The sequence below is a fragment of the Mustela lutreola genome, chromosome 7 (assembly GCF_030435805.1).
Source record: "Mustela lutreola isolate mMusLut2 chromosome 7, mMusLut2.pri, whole genome shotgun sequence".
In the NCBI taxonomy this organism is placed as follows: domain Eukaryota; kingdom Metazoa; phylum Chordata; class Mammalia; order Carnivora; family Mustelidae; genus Mustela; species Mustela lutreola.
Window position 1 is genome coordinate 137545053 of NC_081296.1, and position 17790 is coordinate 137562842.

At 46.6% G+C, this 17790-nt stretch overlaps 1 protein-coding gene across 1 annotated transcript in view; it reads right to left on the reverse strand.

The window, feature by feature from the left end:
- FLVCR2 (FLVCR choline and putative heme transporter 2) overlaps nt 1-13772 on the reverse strand; it is a 53133-nt gene extending 39361 nt beyond the window's left edge. Inside the window, exon 1 of the mRNA XM_059182766.1 lies at nt 11898-13772. Coding sequence (XP_059038749.1) covers nt 11898-12620 — 723 coding nt within the window. The 5' untranslated portion in view covers nt 12621-13772. The remainder of the gene's footprint in view (nt 1-11897) is intronic.
- Between the last annotated feature and the right edge of the window lie 4018 nt (nt 13773-17790).

The following is a 17790-nucleotide window of genomic DNA, read 5'->3' on the forward strand; positions in this document are numbered from 1 at the left end:
TTCTTGTGCTGGAGGCGCAGGGCCCTCCCCTCGCAGTGGCTCTCGGCTGCCCTCAGTGCAAGAAGTCAAGAGACTGTTCTCCAGAGCTAACTTCCCTGTGCGTCCTAGACAGGGGTCGGGGGAGAGAAAGGGATCTGTGTGCCCGCTGAGCTCCTCAGAAAAGAGGAAACGGTCCTCCAAGCGAGCTCACTGAGTGGTTCCACAGACATGCCCAGCACTGAACTAGAAGCCCAGGGCAAAGGTCTGAGGAGGCACAGATTACTTCACAGGGCAGCCACCACCCCGAACAAACAGCCCATTGGAATGGGCCCCGCCCACTTCTCGGAATAGACGGACACCACAGTTGGCCTCGTGTACAGGGAGTGGTCTCCAGAGCCATCAGAGGAGACCCAGCCATGCCAACACAGTAATTTGGGGCAGAAAGCACGCATTTCCAAGGGAGAGAAGAAGGGGGAAAAGGAGGGGGAAAAAAAAAACCCAACTCCTAAATTGGCTCCATCACTGTGTCCTCTCACTCCCCACACAACCCCCTCGGGAGCCAGCAGAGCTGTCCAATCAAAAGCGGTCTCCTGGAAACGCACGGGACTTGTGTTCACCTCCGCTCTAGAGAAGGAATCAGGCTCCAAAGCAAACACTGCTCCATTATGAGGTTCTGAGACACACAGATTGCAAGAAGATGGCAGGCAAGGAGAGCCCAGTGCACCTCCTATCTCCCCTGCAGCACCCCGATGGCACGTCTATCATCTGCCCGCATGCCCGAGCAAGGCGTCGTCTTGAACCACCTGGTGCTGAGAAGCTGAGCTCATGTTTTTGCACAGCATAAAAAAGGAAAGATGCCCGCAACGAGGTCAGAAAGCAGAAGAATCAAGGTGGACAGCTGGAGCCTGCAAGGCGGCTTCCCCCCTCGGAACAACTCAGTAAAGAAAAAAGTCCTTCAGAACCAAGAGAAGAAAGATGCTCCATTGGGTTCACTTCAGGAATGGTAGTGGGTAGAAGTCGGGAGACAGAACAAAGAAAGGAGAGGAGACACCGGCTGTCACGTGAACCACACAGTTTTTTATCATGCTTGATGGGGTTCCAGCCCTTATCCTGCGATCCACTCAGGGTTGTTTGATGTTGGGGATGGGGGGGCGTAGTCTAAGTCAAGAAAGGGATATCCTGTTAACAGCATTGCTGGAAAAAGATCAAGAACCAGGCAGTAGAAACCAGCTGTGTCCACCTAACCTTAGGTTTGTGAGACGAAGGACTGATGATAACACAGCATCTGTGTTATCTCAGAGACTCGAAAGTCTTCATCACAGACAACAGGTGTCATCGCCACATGCTGCGAAAGAAACACCACCTCTGAGCCCTACATACAGCTGTCCGTTTGAGTGGCTTTCAAGTGGGACGAGTCCCCATTGTGATACTGCCTGGACACTTCGCAGAATGGCCCAACCCTGGTCACTCCATTCATGCAAAATCAGCTCATAAAAATCACCTCCTCAGGGAAGCTGTCCTGGTTGCTCCCCATTATGCTCATACTGGGATAATGTCCTCCCATGTGCTGTGTGACCTGTAAGGTCCCATGAACATACATGGTGGTATTATGAGTCTTTCAGTGTTGGCCTCTCCTTCTAGATCAGGAGCCCCCTGTGCAAAGGAGCAATTGTGTTTATTGACGGTAGTACTGATAACATCTGTTCTTCATTGAACACCTTTTTATCGAACAAATTCTGCCAGCTGAGAGCCCTCCATTATGTCTCACTTAACCCTCTCCTTTACCTTCTGCAATAGCCACTATTGTCTCCCGCTTACAAAAGAAGAAATCAAAACGTAGAAAACCTAATGGACTTGTCTGAAGGAACACAGCAGAGCTAACGATGGTGTTCTCAACCACCCTGGGTCTGGCATGGTTCAAGGCACACAGTAAGGACTGCATAGCTCTTTCCATTGAAGGAACAAGACTGAATCACATCAGAAAGACAAATCCAGGTATGACAGTTCCTTCCTCCAATGACCTGAGCTCTCAACTGAGTAGTCACCTTAGTGCCTGTGTATTAATCTGTGTGTCCATCTGTCAGCACCTGTTACACCCAGAGCCCTGCTCTGAGATATGGGGGAGGTTTATTAGTCAAATTTCCAGCCCTCTGATAAGTTTCCCGTGTAGCTGAAAAAGGGGGGGGGGGGCGGAGAGAGGGAGGGAACGACAGGAGAAAAGATAAGGAAGAGGGGGAAACACAAACCACCAGGAAACAAAGTATCCCAGTGTCTCAGTGAACTCAGCAAGCACCCAGAGGGCCCAGAATGCTCTCCTCCAAGCACAGACACTAATGAGTTGAAGACAGGTGAGCAGGCACCCAGCCGGAAGGAAACACCTCACAAGCAATGGATTTTTTTTTTTTTTTGTAAAATACACATAGCATGAAACTTAGCATTTTAACCATTTTTAACTGTATGGTTTAGTGGCATGAAGTATATTGCTATGCAAACCATCACTTCTACCCATCTCCAGAACATTCTTCATCTTCCCAAACTGAAACGCTATACTCATCAAACAGTAACTCCCCGTTCTTCCCTCCCCTAGTCCCTGGCAACTGCCATCCTACTTTCTGTCTCTATGAATCTGAGTACTCTTTGTACCTGTGGTATCATCAAAACATATTTGCTCTTTGTCCCCGGTTCCTGGTACAGAGTTCTGAAAGCTGTTGGCATCTTGTGAGTGTAGGAGTGTCTTTTGTTACTTCTAAGAAACCCTTTTCCATCACATCTGAATTTATGATGCTGATGTGACTCAGAGCACGGCCTGTCAATGGCCTTAGGATGGGCTAATCTCCAGAAAATTACATGATTCGAGTTTGGGAACTTTCAGCCTCATCCTCCTCTGACGTCTGAAGAGGGAAGGGGAGCTAGAAATTGAGCTCTATAAAAACACACGAGCAAGGAAATTCGGTGAGTTTTCTGGTCAAAACACATGACATCAGGGTGGAGAGGCAGGGTGGCAGGCCCAGAGAGACCCCCGCATCTCTTCCACTTGGCCGTTCCTGAGTTGCATTCTTTTTAATAACAAGTAAAGTTACCTTACTAGTAAACAAAATGTTTACCTGCGTTCTGTGAGCCATCCTAGCCAATCATAGAACCTGAGCAGGGGTCATGCGAACCTTCAATGTATAACCAGTGGGTGAGAAGTTTGGCTGGCCCCCAAGACTTGGAGATGGCATCTTAAGTGGGGGCAGTCTTGTGGAACCGAGCCCTGAACTTGTGGGGTTGGCTGGTTGGCATTAACTCCAAGTAATCAGTGTCAGAATTAAATATGATTGTAGGACACTCAGTTGGTGGCACAGAATTGGAGAATTGGTTGGTGTCAGGAAAAAATACACATCAATACCTCATATAAGTGGGATCGCGTAGTATCTCTCCTTTGGCGGACTATCCTATTCCACCTACCGTCTACCTATTTCCACCTACCTAATGTCTCCAAGGCTGATCCATGTGGAGCAGGGTCAGAATTTCCTTTCACGGATGAATAATATTTCATTTTATGTGTATATCACATTTTGTTTACCCATTTATCTGTAGAGGGACACTTAGGTTACTTTCACTTTTATGGCTATTGTGAATAATGTTGCTGTAAAAACAAGCATACAAATATCAGGTTTAGCTTCCTGCTTTCAGTTCTTTTGGATAAATAGCTAGGAGCAGAATTGCTGGATCATACAGTAATTCTAGTTTTAAGTTTCTGAGGAACTGCCATACTGTTTTCCAGACTGCACCATTTTACATTCCCATCAGCAATGCACAAGGGTTCCAATTTCTCCACAAGTTTGTCTACACTTCTTTATTCTTTCATAGCATTCTATTAAGTGTGAGGTGGAATCTCATTGTGTTTTTGCCTTGCATTTCCCTGATGATGAGCATCTTTTCATATGCGTAGTGACCATTTGTATATCTTTTTTGGAGGAATACTTGTTCAAGTCCTTTGCTCATTTTTAAATAAGTTCAGCGGTAGAGATTCTTTATATATTCTGGATATCAACCCTTATCAGATATATGGTTTGAAAATGTTTTCTCCCATTCCACAAATTGCCTTCTCACTCTAATGATCAGTGTCCTGTGATGCACAGAAGAGTTTTGTTTTGATATTGTCCAATGAATCTTTTTTTTTTTTGACCATGCTTTTTGTATCACAACCAAGAAATCACTGCCATCGTTACCAGATCCAAGATCACGAAGCGTTTTCCCTGTGTTTTCTTATTATAGAGTTTTACCAACACCATTTGTTTAAATAGTGATAACCATGTGTCAATGTAGGTTCATCAACTGTAACAAATGTAGCACTGTGGGTTATAGTTTTCTCCACACCATTTGTTGAGGAGATTGGTTGTCATGATGTGTCAATGTAGGTTCAACAACTGTAACATTCTGGTGGTGGATGTTGAGGACAGGGGAGGCTACTCGAGCTGAGGAGTGGCAGTAAGAAGGGTAGGGAGAAATCTCTGTGCCTTTGACTTAATTTTGCTGCAAACCTAAAACTGCTCTAAAAAATATTAAGGAAAATGTTCCCATTGGCCTTGGCACCCTTGTTAAAATCATTGGATCACATATGTGAGGGTTTACTTCTGGGCTCTCTATTCCATCCGTCTCTATGTTATGTCTTTTTGCCAGTATCATACCGCCATGATTGCTACCGCTTTGTTATTAGTTTTAGGGTCAAGAAGTGTGAGACCTCCAACTTTGTTGTTTTCCTCCAAAATTATTTTGGCTATTCAGCATCCCTTAAATTTCCACATGATATTTTCTTTTTTCCATTTTTCTATTTCTGCAAATAACATCATTGGCATTTTGATGGGGATGACACTGAATCTGTAAATCTGTTTTTGGTAATATTTCCATCTTAATAATATTTAGTCTTCCACAAACACAGGATGTCTTTTTCATGTATTTATGTATTTATGACTTCTTTAATTACTTTCAGCGATGTTTCACAGTTTTCAGTGTATAAATCTTTCACCTTTTTCATTAAATTTATTCCTGGGTTTGTTTTGTTTTCTTAATTTCCTTTTTTGGATTGTTCATTGTTAGTGTACAAAAATACAATTAGGTTAAAGTGTTGCAAATTCAGTTTACAGAAAGGACCTGGTTATTGGGAGTACAGCATGTGGGAGGAAGGGGGGGAGGAAAACTTAAGTAAAAATGCCATGAAATCTCCCACCATTTTGAATGGGGGTTTCTCTTGGTTGGGTGTTTGCGTAGTTGCTGTTTATCTTTGACTAATCTCCAGAACTCCTATGAAGAAGTGATTTTAGCTGGGTTTTAGTTTACTTAACATTTCTGTGAGGGGTGAGGGTCTGAAGCTTCCTGACCCACCATGTTGCTGACATCACTCTTCACAGCCTGAGGCTTATTCCCCAAACAGTGAGTCTATCTTCAAGGAGAGAATTAAGGAGCCAGACTGGTGAGAGTAGAGCGACAAGGCTGGGAGAGAACAAGAGACAGACTGGATAGAAAGAAACGGTGAGGAGTCGGGGTCTGAGCATGCTAACTCGAAGACTTAGACTTGATTCCATGAGAATTGCCAGGCACTTGCAACAATGCCACCAAAGGAACAAAGATAAGACAGAAGTCATGCCAGGCCAACCCGAGCCTCCTCCAGTGCCCTGAGCTGAAGGTTAAAGGAACAAAATGAAGAGAGGAGGGCACATGAGGTTGGTTCCACCTCACATTCCACCAGGGTGTGCCCCCCACACCCAGAGTGGGAGTATATTTTTAAAATCTTAAATGAATACAAATGATGAGCCCTACCCCAGCCCAGCCTCTTCCCTCAGTCTGGAGGCTGAATGCCTGGGCTCCCCATTGCTTCCTCCATTGCCCACCAGACCAGCATTCAGCAAGCATGCAATTAATCTCTCATGACAACAACGTGGCTGCAAGCGAGAGGCTGCCTTCCCATAGCCTGCTGCTCTCTCCTCCTAGTGATTTCAAAAAACTGATCACTGGTCTCACCTGGGAAGCCAGGTGAAGAGATAGGAGCCCGGGCCCCAGCCCTAGAGAGTCCAGGTAAGGAAGTCCACCTCGGGGCCCAGGCATCTGTATTTTTACCCAGCCCCTAGGGTGATGCAAATGATCGCTATTTTTCGCTGGGAGCACGGGTCTGGATTCCTCCCCAGAGCTGCTCACCTCTGAGCTCATTCTGCTGGCCTGTGTCTTTGGCAAGGGTGTCCCGATAAACAAAGGAGACTGGGCATTCCCTTCCACTATATCTTCCCCAGAAGCCTCAAACTCAAGTTTTATCTGACCCACAGTTTCAAAAGATGGAATATAACTAAACACACACACCTATGAATTAGTTATCAGCACTTAATAGATTTCATAAGCCAGACCCAGAAAGACAAACGTTGTATGATTCCACTTATGTGACGTACCTAGCCGAGGCAAATTCGTAGAAACAGAGTAGAACAGAGGTCACTAGGGGCTGGAGGGAGGGGGATAGGAGGAGTTAATATTTGATGGGTACGCAGTGGTGGGGGGTTTATGAAAATGTTTGGGGAATAGATAGTGGTAGTGCTTCCATAACATTGTAAAAGTAGTTAATGCCATTGAATTGTATACTTGTGAATGGTTAAAATGATAAACATTATGTCTCTTTTACCATAATCATCATCATCATCATCATCATCATCATCAAAACAGACTTGATCTAAAAATCTGGATCTCTGGTTTCTCCCTAAAGAAAAAAAAAATGGTGGTGCCTGGGTGGCTCAGTGGGTTAATGCCTCTGCCTTCAGCTCAGGTCACGATCCTGGGGTCCCGGGATCGAGCCCCACATCAGGCTCTCTGCTCAGCAGGAGCCTGCTTCCCTTCCTCCCTCTCTGCCTACTTGTGATCTCTGTCTGTCAAATAAATAAAATATTAAAAAAAAAAAAAAAGATCTGGCAGCACTGGGCCATACTTTGTATACCAACAGTTGGCGGGAGCTGATGCAGCTGCTGTCTTTAGATGGGAAATGGACTCTCAAGTTGCCATGACCCCATTACACCCCACTGTCATTTTGACTGTCACATTTATAGGACCTGGCTGGCCCCCAGGAGGGTGTGGTCCCAGCCCCACCCCCCACACCCCCGCTGCATGTCAGTCACCTCTAGCCTCCTTCCGCCCTCCCAGCCCTGGACTATTCCTGTCTTCTAGTGCATAAGGGGAGGCCAGCAGTGGTCAGCCACGTGGGCAGGCACTCTGTGTGCTTTAAGGAACAAGAACAATGACCAGAAGAGAACATGAGTTTGCCTTCACCTCCCCCAACTTCAATGAGACCATGAAAGGCCTCTGACATTAGAAAATCCAGAACGGTAAGCTTAGACTTTAACACATCTCCATGGCAAATGACCATGATCTGGGAACAAGAGTGGGCTGACCACCCACCTCATGACCCTGACCCCTGAGTCAGTCTCAAACACCCAGCCTCTCTGGTATTACCACTCGATCAGCCAGCGGGCAAACACCATGTCCTCAAGGCTGGACTTTGATTCCTAGGGTCTGTCTTTATCTGCTAGAACCTATTTCCAAACACTTAGATATGATGTGGGTCAGGACATGCTCCTCCAAAGTACGGCACCCAGAGGGGGTTTCGGAAAACAGCAGAGTAGGAAAGCCACTCTGACTTCCTCCTCTCCTATAAGAGCTACCCCTCCCACAGCTGGAGCAAAGGAGCACCCCTACCTCTGAAGACAGAAGGATACCAAGGAGAAGCATAACAAGTAGGCCTTGTCCAGCTTCCTCCCGTTCACTACACTAACTTTACACTCCTAACCTGTCATATTCCTCTATGATGATGCACTTTTCATCAAACTTGGCCTGAAACCACACAGGTCTGAGTGTTTCTTCATTTCCTTAGGAAGGAAATCATGTAATACTTACACTAAATAAACTTGGATGATTTTCTCCTATAACCTGTCTCCATCAGTTTAATTTTTAGACCGAACCAGGGCCCCAAGAGGGTCAAGGATATTCCCCCCCACCCCGTAAATAGCATCATTGTTCTAGATCTGCTAGATCTGGCTATTGAGCCCATTCCTGGGAAATGTGGTGAGGCTCTAAGTGTCAAATACATGCTGATTTTCGAAGACTCAGTATAAAAAAAGAATGGAAAATAGCTTATTAGTGATTTTGTTATATTGATTATATGTTGAAAGACTATTTTGGATATACCGAATTAAATAAAATATCCTAATAAAACCAGTTTCACCTGCTCTTTCTACTTTTTAAAAAAAATCAACATTTCACCTATTTTTAATGTAGCTAGTAGGAAAATTTAGTTGTACACGTGGCTTGCCTTATGTTTCTATTGGGTGGTACTATTTCCAAAAGCCCAAACGGCGTGGCCGCTACACGCCCGATTCTGAAAGGTGACTGCACCAGACTGCTAAGTCCATCCTTATTCACAGGGGCTGTATTCCCAGATCCCCCACAGGGTGCCTCAAACTGCAGATAGTACTGAACCCTGTCTGTATGACGTGTTTCTCTATACCTACCTCTAACCATGGTAAAGTTCAGTTGTCAGTGAGGCAACGTAAGAGATTAGCAATTAACTAGCAATAAACTAGAACTGCTGTAACAATACATTGTAATGAAAGCACATGAATGTCGCCTCTCTCTCTCTCTCTCTTTCTCTCTCTCTCTCTGTCTTACTGTACTCTGCTCACCCTTCTTACAATGAAGTGCCAGGCTAACATGCCTGTGTGATGAGATGAAGCGAGGGGAATGATGTGGCATTGTGACATCGTGTAGGATGATGCTCCTGTAGGTCAGGAGGAGGACCATCTGTTTCCAGGTTGACCGCAGGGGACTAAAACCATGGAAAGTGAAACCAGGAAAGGGGGGGACTCGATATTTTTCGCAACCCAAAAAGCAAACATTCTCTCCTCTTCTCTTTCTGGTAGGCACTGGGCTCTCAGCTGCCCAAGGGTCCTTGAGGAAGTCCCTCTGCCATCTCGGTGCTGTAAATTCCTCCTCGGGGCTGGCACTGACTCGGCCCCTTCGAGATCCCACCTCTCTCCCGTCCAATGCCACTAAGCTACCACCAGACTCTAGGAAGGGGCTTTCTTCCAATCCTTCTGCTATAATATCATTCACGTCCCTGAAAATCCCACATGGGTCATTTCCCTGAAAGCAATGGAACAAGTATTGCCAGATGCCAGGTGTCACTACCTGTGCAAATGGCCAGAGCCAAAGGGAAGAGGCTCTGTTGTAATTCTAGCATTCCTTCCCTCTCTCAGCCCTGCTGAGGACTCATTGGTTTCTTCTTGCCAAAGAGAGCCCAACCTGCTTGTGACTCCTGCTAGGCTTCTAGAGGCAGAATCTGCCCTTCAGCAGTTAACAACAGGGTAGGTGGAAAGGTGATACTAACGCCCAGCCCTTCAAAACAGAAGACAGGTGGAGAGGCATTCTGATTCTGGAGAAAACTGCTGGAAACTTAATCACCCTCACCAACCAGATACAAAATTCCACCCTCACAATCCTGACCTCCCCCTTTGTAAAAATATAGGCTTTAGGGGCACCTGGGTAGCTCAGTCAGTTAAGGGTCCGACTTTTGATCTCAGCTCAGGTCTTGATCTCAGGGTCATGAGTTCAAGTCCTGCCTTGGGCTCCACTTTTTTAAAAAAATTAATGAATGAAAAAAAATAAAAAATTAATTTAAAAATTTAATTTAAAAACTAAAAAACATATGCTTTATCCACATGACAACTCAGCACTGGCCTACCGACACTGGATTTTGGAGGTGGAGTCGCGATCAAATCTCCCTTCTACCACTTAGTAGCTGTAGGACCCCAGATAAGTTTCCTCTAATTATCTGGGTCTCAATTTTCTCACCCATAACAACAGGGACAAATTCCACCTACCTCACAGAGTTGAAAAAATAAATAACAGATGAGAAATACCTTTCACATAATAGGTGTTTGATAGACATTGGCTTCCTTCCCCTTCAATTTCCTCTAAGCAGTCAGGCGAACAAGGTATTAAAATTCTTCTGGAGAACTGAAAATAAATCCTATACATGCTGTCCTTGGTTTTGTTTACTCGTTTGTTTATCAGAATCCTAGTGCCTGGAACAATTTTAAAATCCTGTACGGGAACTCTGCAAAGACAGGGATTACTTTTGTGGGCCTAGCCCAGTGCCTGGCAAACTGGGAGGCACTAGGTGAATCCTTGTTGAATGAATGAATGAATGACGAATTTGATGCCAGCAGGGCAGGTGCACATGTAGAGTGGTTGGAGGCACTAGAAGAGGGAGGCTCAGAATTACCAGGGTACAGAGTTTAGCATATCAGTGTGAGGTTCACAGGCCCAGAAGAATCAGAGTGCGGAATACCATCCGAAGTCTGTTTAGACAACTCTGGGGAGCCTTTTTTTCTAAGCAGCAAAGCTCTTGCTACCACTCTAGTACTATCTCTCCTCCATTTAGCCCTACTTTCCTCAGAAAGAAAGGTTAAATAAAACACATGGCAAGAAACAAACATAGATCTTCATCCCTACAGGAGGAAGCACAAACAATTCAATTTTTCAATACATTTTTTCAGGGTTTTTCATATATTTTCTTAGGGTTAAGCCGAAAAGATCAAATTGAGTAGATGGCTCTGTGCTACAAATATATTCTGTCAGAGTGTTTTTAAAATGCAAAATTCTTAGCATTTCCTGACCTTGGTGGGGATTGGGGGTGGGGAATGAGTAAACAGTATTATTAAATTTTAAAGATTTATCTGGTGTCAAGTTCCCTCACAGGTGTGTGAGGAGGAGTCTGAAAATCTATTAGTTTATGCTTTATGATTTATAAAAAAAATTTTTTGAATTCTCTGATCTCTCCTGGCCACAGGGGAGGGGCTTCTCCCACATAGCCAACAGTGCTCTCCCCAAACAATGGATTTGAGACTGCAGTGACCTCCTATGAATCCTGTTCTGCTGCTCAAACAGAGATTTAACCCTTGGGAGGCTGGAAAGGTCCTGCCCTTCACCTCCCAGCTTTACTCTCCTATAAGGGAAAAAAATCCAATAAGAACTAAGGGTTACTGGTCATCTGTTAAATAAAATAAAATGGAAACAATGGCAGGTGCTTGGGAAGAAGTAGGACCCGGAGGCAGAACCCCATAAATACTTGCTTCAAATATTTAGAGAAGGCAGTCATAATATGCCTAGCATTTTGGATCATAACCTCACTGAGATGCAAAGAATTTGAGATCTTCCTTCAAAAGTAGAAAAGAAAAGGGATTGAGATAGGAGCTCTCCACGCCTTTCCAAAAAGGTTTCTAGGCCTTAGGAATTCAGGGTGAGATTTCTATTCCCTCCTGCTAGGCTTGGCTCTAACCCCCAGGAAAGCAGCGTGTTCCAGAGCACCGTTTCCACTGTCCTGGCTTCAGCTGTGTATAAAAGACGGTCAGCACAGGGCCAAGCACCACCAAGCCAGCGCTCTGTGATTGTATGTTGTACAGGAGATTCTGTGCTCTAGGAAAGCCGGTGGGTCCGGCTAAAAATACCCATCAAATTCTGACAATCCCAGAATAAACTGATGCCCACGGGCTGCTCCCTGAGAAAGAATAACTTTCCTGAAATCCCAGGTTTAAGCCGTGGACTGCGGGGGTCAGGAAGATCATAAACCCGAGGACGGTCCAGAAGCATGCTTCCTGCTAGGGGAGGAGGAACTGTCGGTCAAAGACTAGGTCTCCTCCTTCGGTTCCCCTGCCCTTCTCTTACACAGCCATCCAGTCACAATCCCTCCCTCCCACTCAGCCACAAAGTCACCCAGAGTCACAAACACTGCTGAAGTCAGAAAACTATAGGCTCCCCCACACTCAGGTGCAACCTAACACGGAGGGCCTCACTATGACAATGACGCCCATTCCTCCAAACGGCCCACCCACAGCTCGACCCACCTGATTGCCAAAGACTGCGACAGAGCAGGCCGTCGACACCTCGTTAGCCCCGAACCAGACAGAAGCAATGCGGGAGGGCATGCCCAGGATGAAGACCTGGGCCACCGAGCAGACAACCTGGCCCAGGACGGTGACCGGGAAGAGATGTGGCTTCAGGCTCCCCAACTTCACCCAGGCCCCCAGGCAGTTGAGAGCAGAGCCGGTGAGGGCGATGGTACGCAGGCCGAATTTCTCCAGCAGCCAGGCCACGGGCAGGAGCAGAGGGATGTAGGTGAGCATGTAACACATGGACAGCCAGTCGATGGCAAAGGCACTGACCCCGTAGAACTTCATGAAGATGTTATTGATGGAGCCGTACTGGATCCACTGGAAGGCGTTGCACATGGAGTAGCCGCTGAACAGCAGGACTACCACCCAGCGGCGTTTGCTCACCTTGATCACGCTAAGGTCCTCAGGGCCTGAGCTACTGGGGTGGGCCAAGCCACCGGCTTGGGCCAACGTACTGGGGTGGGCCGAACTGCTTGGGTGCGCCGTGACGCAGGGGTGGGCCGAACTGCTGGGCTGGGTCGAGACGCTGGGGTGGATGGAGACGCTGGGGGGGACCGACACGCTCTGCTCTGCGGACACGCTGGCTTGGCCCGAGGCGCTGGGGTCTGCCCAGAGGGCAGGCTCCTGCGCAGAGCTGCCATCGTGCTCGTGTTGGTTGGGATCTTCATTCACCATGATCACAGCCTCTCCTGGAGCCCGAGACAGGTGCTGAGGACTCCGGCAGTCTCAAGGGACAGTGGCCTCGGCTGCTCCCTTAGAGCTGGAAGGGCACTTGCCCGGGCCCAACCCCAGAATAAACGGAGACCCGAGGCTGCGTAAAAACCGTGAGCCGGGCTCCCTTCACTCACCCCCAAGCTTCTGCTCCCACTTTTCCTTGGTGTCTCTTGCCACCGACCGCTGTCCCCCCCAGGCCGGCTGCAGACACCTCAGCCCGGTCCTGGCTCCGGGGGCCTGCAGTCCACCCCAGGGGTTCAGGCCAATTCTGTCCCTCGGTCGTGGAGAAAAGTTCGCGCCTGGCACGGAGCCTCTAGGTGGGACAGGGTTCCGCTCCGGGGTGGCTTTGGGGCCCCGCCCCCTCGGGCACACGTGACCGCCCCACCCCCGTCCAGCCGGCTTCCCCCACCCTCCTGCCCCCCCTTCCCTCCAGCCTTCTCGAGCCGGGCTGGTCCGGCTGCGCAGTTGTTTCGCCACAGCTTGCGGGGTGCATTCCTCCCCCACGCCCCGGGTGCCATGGAAACCGCCGGGTTAACCCCCCCACACCCTGCACTGCCCCTCAGATTCATTGCCTCTCTCAGGGGACCCCCGCAGGAAAAAAACCCCGAAGTTCTGCCGAGGTAATCCCACAGATGGAGTCTCCTCGGCGAGGGTCCCCATCCCCTGCGCGTGGGCATCGATGCCCAGCTCCTCCAGAGTGCTCTGGGCAATCCAGGAGGGCTTCCCGACTTTTTACCAATTGGCTGAGCTCCCGGATCCTTGCTGAACTTTGGGTATAAAGAGATTTGTAGATTTCTCGGTCTGGTTGCGCTCCTCGGGTAAACGCAAATTGCAGGAAACTCGAATGGCTCGCTCGTTGCTTTGCCTGCCGAAGTGGTCTTTTCTTGGGGGACTCAAATTTGAACCCGTGAGGTACGCCTCTTCTTTCCTGTCGGTCCCTGGTCACCTAGGCAAGCACCGGTGGGTGGAGAGTAGCCGGGAGTTTGGAGAGTTTTTAGAACTGGTGGCCTTGTTGCTGGGTATTTCTTTAAGTAGCCCTGGGCTGCCACCTGTTGATCCCAGCCCGTAACAGAGGGTGATCCTTCAAGTCATCGCCTCCAGAATGTCAGACCTGCAGGGCAGAAATGTCTGTTTCCAGTGTCCCATTTCAGCCCGGGAGGGCGGGGGTGGGGGGTGCGGGACCCAGATTCTCTCTGGGTTCAAACACCAGCTTAACTACTCCCAGGTGTGTGATGTAAATTAAGATACTCTACCTCCCTGCCTCGGTTTCTTCACCCATAAAATAGGGATGATGAAATCATAAGTACACACCTCACAGTGTTGTTTTGAGGCTTGAATGATACAAGACGTGAAAGTGCTTTAAAAATTTCCTGGCGGACCGCAATCGTTCCTTGAGTGTTAGCTATCCTAAGAATCCAAAAGCTAATATTTGTTGTATCGTGCCTAACATGTTTGCTACATTATGGCATTAAAGCATCACAAGAACTCTATGATGTAGTTACCATGGCCAGCCTGCATTTAAGATCAGAAGACTAAGGCTCAAAAAGTGAAGTGATTTCTTACTTAAGATCCCAGCTGGCTTGAAGAACCATAGTTCTCAGTCAAGTCTGTATTCACTCCAGCTATAGCCTAGCTGCTCACATGCGGTCTGGGAACAGCAGTGTGGACATGCTCCTGGGAGCCTATTACAAAGGCAGAAGCCCAGTCCACCCTGGACCTCCCGAATTAGAGGTTACATTTTAGAAGACCTCCAGGTGATCTGTTTGTTTGCACATCAAAGTTTGAGAGCCACTGGGCCCTACTGCTTTCCTTTGTTTTCTTTTTAAATTTTCAAGTGAATGTTGAATTTAAAGCCCTGGGCAGCGGTTCTCAACTTGGATTGAACATTAGAAGCACATGGGGAACTCACCATTCCCAGTGCTTCAGCCACACTCCAAATCTGGTTAAGACGGGACCCCTGGCATCTGCACATTTAAAGGTCCCCAGGTCGTCTCAGCAGGTAGCCACATTTGAGCACCCCTGGTGGGGCCAAAGCCCCTGGTTCCTAGGAGGGGGAACACTGGAGGCACCAACTTTTTTGCAGAAATTATGGGGTCTTGGACTATTGTGGAATGTTTGGAGAGAAAACTCACACCCAGGAAGAATCTCTACACTAATTTAACAGTCCCCATTCTCAAAATTCCAGCAGTGTTTCCTATCATTCTTCAAGGAACACAGAACCTCTATTCTCTTGAAAGACCTTCTAAGACCTCTTACTGCATCTAATTCCTAGATCATCATAGACCTCTCTCCAACTCTTAACAATGTATTCAGAAGAAGAAGAAAAGGAGAAAGAAAGAAAGAAAGAAAGAAAGAAAGAAAGAAAGAAAGAAATTTTTTAAAGTGATCTCTACACCCAGTGTGGGCTTGAACACAAGATCAAGATCAGATGCTCTACTGACTGAGCCAGGCAAGTGCCCCTTTACAATGTATTCTTACCTGTATCTTGCATATATGGAAACTGAGGCCCAGAGAGTTGGAGCCTGTAGCTCAGAGCCCCACAGCTACTTAGCATCAAAACAAGCAACAATATGGTTCTGTGAGTTCTCTTCTACCCAGCACACCTCCTCTCCCCTACTGTGTGCTGCTATGGGGTAACAAATGCTAGAGTTTAGAGTTTGGTGACAAATCCCACTGGTCTAACCACTGGTCATTCCAGTGATATTTGGGGTGGCCTTTTGTGGTAGAGTGAGCCAGATCTAAGGATCTAACGTGAGGGCTTGATTCAGTTTACTAATCTCTCTATCCTCCAGGTCTATAAAATGAGAATTAAAAATATCGGCAAAATTGTTTTCAGTAATAATAATGTGGCAGCCATCACAGTAGTGCTTGACTGATTCCCACCAGGGATGGACAGCTATGTAAATGTTGGGATGATATTACATAGAGAGAAATATTCTGTGTTCATCCATTGAGAAAACTGAGTAGCTTACTATGTGTTACATCTGTTTACCTATCCATAGATATGTCCTAAGTGTAGGTAATCTTGAAGAGGAAGGAGAAATACACTTTAGAGATTGCTTCCTGAAAGGGGGTCCTGTTCCCTTGTTTACCCCAACTGGTTCCCTGGGACTTGGAGGGACCCTCTGGCTTTGAAAACAAGCTTTCCTGGCCTTCAGCAGAATAGCAGCAAAGTCTGCCCTCTAGAGGCTAACAACAACTCCCAGCAATAAAAGTAGGACTAGAAGTCACAACGTCCTACCAGATAAGCCAAGACTGTGGATGGGTGAGGCATGGAATTTGTTGAGTCCATAGGAAGTCTAAATTGCTAATGAATGAATCAGATCGAGATTCTGGATCAGTCCCTCTTAAAAAATACCAACACTTAGAATTTGTGGAAATGCAGCTCTTACAAATCTTATGTGTGTAATAGTGCATCCTCACCAAATCCTACTTTCCCTTGTCTCCCACACTCCCACACATTTCCAGGTCCTTAAAGACTTGTGTATGTCTTTGCATACTTTGGAGCTTTTGGTGGGATCATTCATGCAGCACATGTTCTCGGTACTTATTGGTAGTATAGAGTTGAATTACACTTCACCATGAAATTTCAGAAAACTGGGACAAAAAGGAGCTCCGAGAGGTTTCCAGAGATTGAAAAAGAGGTTTCATAAAATACATTCCAAAAAAGCAGGCATGGAATGTCATCAGAGTTATCCAACCTGGAAACCGGAAGTCAGGGAAATAATACCTTCAGAAGAAAATCATTTCCTGCCTCGAATTCCATATCCAAACGACCAAAACAAAACAAGTATGACAAGAGAATCAAACATTTTCAGAAATGCAGAGTTTCCCAAAAAAGGTAGTGCCTCATCCTCTCTCTCAGAAAGCTGCTGAAGGATGCGCTCCACCAAAACAAGGAAGCCTAGAGAATAAGTTGTTAGATCCAAGAAAATGGGGACTCCAATGCAAGAGGCAGGGAACTGGAATCACCAGGATCATAGTAAAAGAAAACCCCAGATGAACCATTACGGGCCAGGCACAGAAAGCACCTTGTTCAGAGGGAAGCTAGTCAAAAACACTCCAGGAAAGTTTTATTCAAGTAGATGACACTGATAGGATTGTGTGCGAAACTCTTGAGAGGGGTTTACACAATTGGGGTGAATTACAGCTTGGACTTGTGATAACATATCACAGATGTAATTAAGTAAATGGGAGGGACCAAGTGTTAATACCAGTGGAATATAAAATGTTGTGGAGGGAAGAAGGGAAAATCATGGTTATCTTAAGTGACTCAGGTGTGAATCACATGGTCATCACAATGTGAAGACTGGAAGCTGATACAACCAAGTATGATGTAACTATATTGGGAGATGGAGGGAATGGGAAGTGAGCACATGTGTGTGGTAGAGGGAAGGGTGGGGTAAGCAGAGCTAAATCTTTGACTGCCATATTGGAAGGTCAATGCATAATGCCTAACATGGACAAAATCAGAAAGTATCAATATACTATCTGATTTAGAGTTATGGAGATAAATACCAAAAGACTTATCAAACAAAAGTTAGAAGTCCTTGGCTTGGGGGAGTAGGAAAGGTAGTTAACCAACTGATATCCTCGATACATGACTATTTGATTTATTAAACTTTGTATATATTTGGCTTTTAAAAAACTCTACACTTTATTTTTCTTAAGATTTTATTTATTTATTTGACACAGAGAGACAAAGGAGAGAGGGAACACAAGCAGGGGGAGTGGGAGAGGGAGAAGCAGGCTTCCCGCTGAGCAGGGAGCCCGATGAGGGGCTCTATCCAGGACCTCAGGATCACGCCCTGAGCTGAAGGCAGATGCTTAACGACTGAGCCACCCAGTCACCCCACCCCCCAAAACTCTACACTTTATTTTTTTTTAAGATTTTATTTATTTGACACAGAGAGAGAGAGATCACAAGCAGAGAGACAGGCAGAGACAGAGAGGGAAGCAGGCTCCCTGCTGAGCAGAGCCCGATGTGGGACTCGATCCCAGGACCCTGAGATCATGATCTGAGCCAAAGGCAGAGGCTTAACCCACTGAGCCACCCAGTCACCCCCCAAAACTCTACACTTTAAAAATTGAATCAAACTCAGTGGAGATTGAATTTCTTCACCAAGGCCCA